The sequence below is a fragment of the Marmota marmota genome, unplaced genomic scaffold (genome assembly GCF_001458135.2).
Source record: "Marmota marmota marmota unplaced genomic scaffold, marMar, whole genome shotgun sequence".
Taxonomy (NCBI): Eukaryota; Metazoa; Chordata; class Mammalia; order Rodentia; family Sciuridae; genus Marmota; species Marmota marmota.
This window is the reverse complement of record NW_026000075.1, coordinates 2,499,281-2,501,891: the sequence shown is the minus strand read 5'-3', so window position 1 is coordinate 2,501,891 and position 2,611 is coordinate 2,499,281. Positions and strand designations below refer to the sequence as shown.

The following is a 2,611-nucleotide window of genomic DNA, read 5'->3' as shown; positions in this document are numbered from 1 at the left end:
CTCCCCTCTGGTTGGAAAGTTTCTAGAATCTCTTCCCAGCGGCCTTTGCGGTTCCAACATGGCGGAGCTGACGGTGGAGGTTCGCGGCTCTAACGGGGCTTTCTACAAGGTATTGACCCTTTTGACGCTTTGTAGGGTCTTCTGGGGGCTGGAGCGAGTTTGAGGGAGGATTGGTGATCCCACAGAGTGAAATTTGGGGTCGAAAGGGCGGCCAGGCCAACGCCAGAGGCCGCAGGGTTCCTCGCTTCTCCCCCCTCCACCCGCGGTTTAACGGTCTCGGGGGCCCAGGCTCCGTTATGTTTGGAAACAACACGTCGGACACCTCTTGCTTTTTTCTGTTCATGAGCCTCCTTCTTGGATGCCGGTGAGGCCCTTGGCGGGCCGGCAAGGAGAAGCCCGGGGCTGCGGGGTGGCTGGGAGCTCCCTGGGAACAGGCCCGAGCCCCTGGAGGTGGGGAAGCCGTGAGAGGAGGCGGTGGGATTGTGTGCTTACACCCGCTCCCCCTCCACTGGACCCGGCGGAGCGGGAGCGCTCTGCCCACCCCCTCGGGGGTGCTTCGCGGAATCTCAGGAATTCACCTTTGTATTGTTAGGGTTTGGGGCTCTGGAGCCTTTAAGAGTCTGAAGGGGAAGCGGGGTAGGGGCTTGGGGGCTGGTATCCCAGAGAGAAAAGTAGAAAACCTTGAATGTGGCGGGTTGAGCTATTTTTTGCGGCCTGGGTAATTGGGCGGCGCCTTACTCTGGCCCCTTCTATTACGGAAGAAAAGAGGAGAGTTGTGAAGATTTAAAACGTGAAATGAATTAGGGAGACAAGTGGAGAGGCGACTAGTTTTTTTTATACCAGTTTCTCTAAGGTGGTTATTTGTTTTGTTTTGTTTTCACGAGGTTCTTTTTGTTTCCTTTGAGAGAAAGGAGGTGTATAACCCTAGAATCCAGGCTGGGATACGGAAGAGGGAATCTGGAGTAATTTGTTAGGGGGCTTCCAGTGTGAAGAGGGGTCACGCAGCTGAAAATGAAATCCAGTTTATTTTTGCCTTGATAACGGTTCCTTCCTTCGATTCTCCCTTTCTTCCAAAGCATGCCAGAATGTTACAAGATCAATACAAAATCTGCCCAGCTGTTGTCTGTCAGTCAATCTCACTAAGCCAGCATCTCAAATGTTTGAGAGTCTTGGCTATTTTTATGAAGGGCCTTCTTCTAACGCACGAGTATTATACGTATGCAGAATAATTTCTCTACAGATTTTCATTTCAGTGTATCTTTTATCCCACGAGATTTTATATGGTGGCGGTGATTTATTATTTTCAGCGTTTCTTCTTAATCTTTCTTTGCTGATTAGCTCTGTGGACTTGACTTAACTGTCACGAAGTGGGGAATCTCAGTTTGCATCTTAAGGACTCTTCAAAACTTTCTAGTTTTAAATGTCCTTCGATGGTCAACATAAAGTAAAAACTGCCTGTTGAAAAGGTGTCTTTATTATGACCTATTGATGTGTAACTAGTTACATTAGCATTTCCTTCTCTGAAAGACAGCTGGGGCTCAAGGAATGGACTTAACCATACTGTTCTAGCATACTGTTCTAGTTAAGGTGCATTATTATTGTGCATCATCATCCCCCACCCCTTGTAAAGTTGCAGTTCTATTTATACTGTTTTTGTGTAACAGGTATGCATTTTTCTTTGCATATTGAAAAGCAAAGTGATTAGCAGATTATTTTGCATCATGTAGGAGAACACTTTTTAGCAGCAGTGGATAATCCGTACAATTTATTTTTCCCCCCTCTTCTATGAGTGATAAGTATATTGTTTATAGTCATATTTATGTTTTTTTTTTCTTCAAGTCACAATCAAATTCCATATTGGAATTTGGAAGGATTTGTTATTGACCTCCCTCAAACTCTAAAAATCTACAGCTTAGATCTATTCAGATTTAATTCCTTACCCATTTTATCTCACCAACTGAGGAGGTAATGGTTTGGCAAGCTTGGGAAGGACACATTTAGCCACATGTGTGTACTGTAAGTTTTCACTAAGACCTGTGGAGTTTTATTCTGTCATAATCCTCTTGTATGGAAACTGGAGTCTTTAAGAAATTCAAAAAGAGGGACAGGGTTGTGGTTCAGTGGTAGAGTGCTTGCCTAGCATGTCTGAGGCACTGGGTTTGATCCTCTGCACCACATAAAAATAAATAACGGTACTGTGTCCATCTACAACTAAAAAAAAATTTAAAGAAAGAATTAAAATAAAAAAAAAGAAATCTGAAAGAATGAGAATGATGGAGTGGAGAGAACCCTGGATTTGAAGTAAACAGATGAGAATTCTGCATCTGCCCTTCAGCTTACTGTTAACTAGCTCTGTACCCTGAGCAAATCTCCTAGTCTCTCTTTGTGTAGAACAGGGATATGAAGTAGTTCACTGGCCCCCAATATTTTCAATGGCAGTGAACTGCTCACTTGGAAAAAATTGCCTTAATACACAGCATTTTATTAATTTTAGCCACTTGAAGTTATATTTTTTTAACTACATTTTTTTGTGGTGCTGGGGAAGTATCCCAAGGCCTCACAAAGTTAGACAGGCACTCTACATTGAGCTCCATCTCCAACCCCCCCCCCC

General features: G+C 44.4%; 1 protein-coding gene across 6 annotated transcripts in view; it reads left to right on the top strand.

The window, feature by feature from the left end:
• The first annotated feature begins 2 nt into the window (after positions 1-2).
• Fxr1 (FMR1 autosomal homolog 1) overlaps positions 3-2,611 on the top strand; it is a 68,223-nt gene continuing 65,614 nt past the window's right edge. For all 6 annotated transcript variants that reach the window (XM_015494232.2, XM_015494230.2, XM_015494229.2 and 3 more), the window contains exon 1: positions 3-109. In XM_015494232.2, the coding sequence (XP_015349718.1) occupies positions 59-109 (51 nt within the window). In that variant the 5' untranslated portion in view covers positions 3-58. The remainder of the gene's footprint in view (positions 110-2,611) is intronic.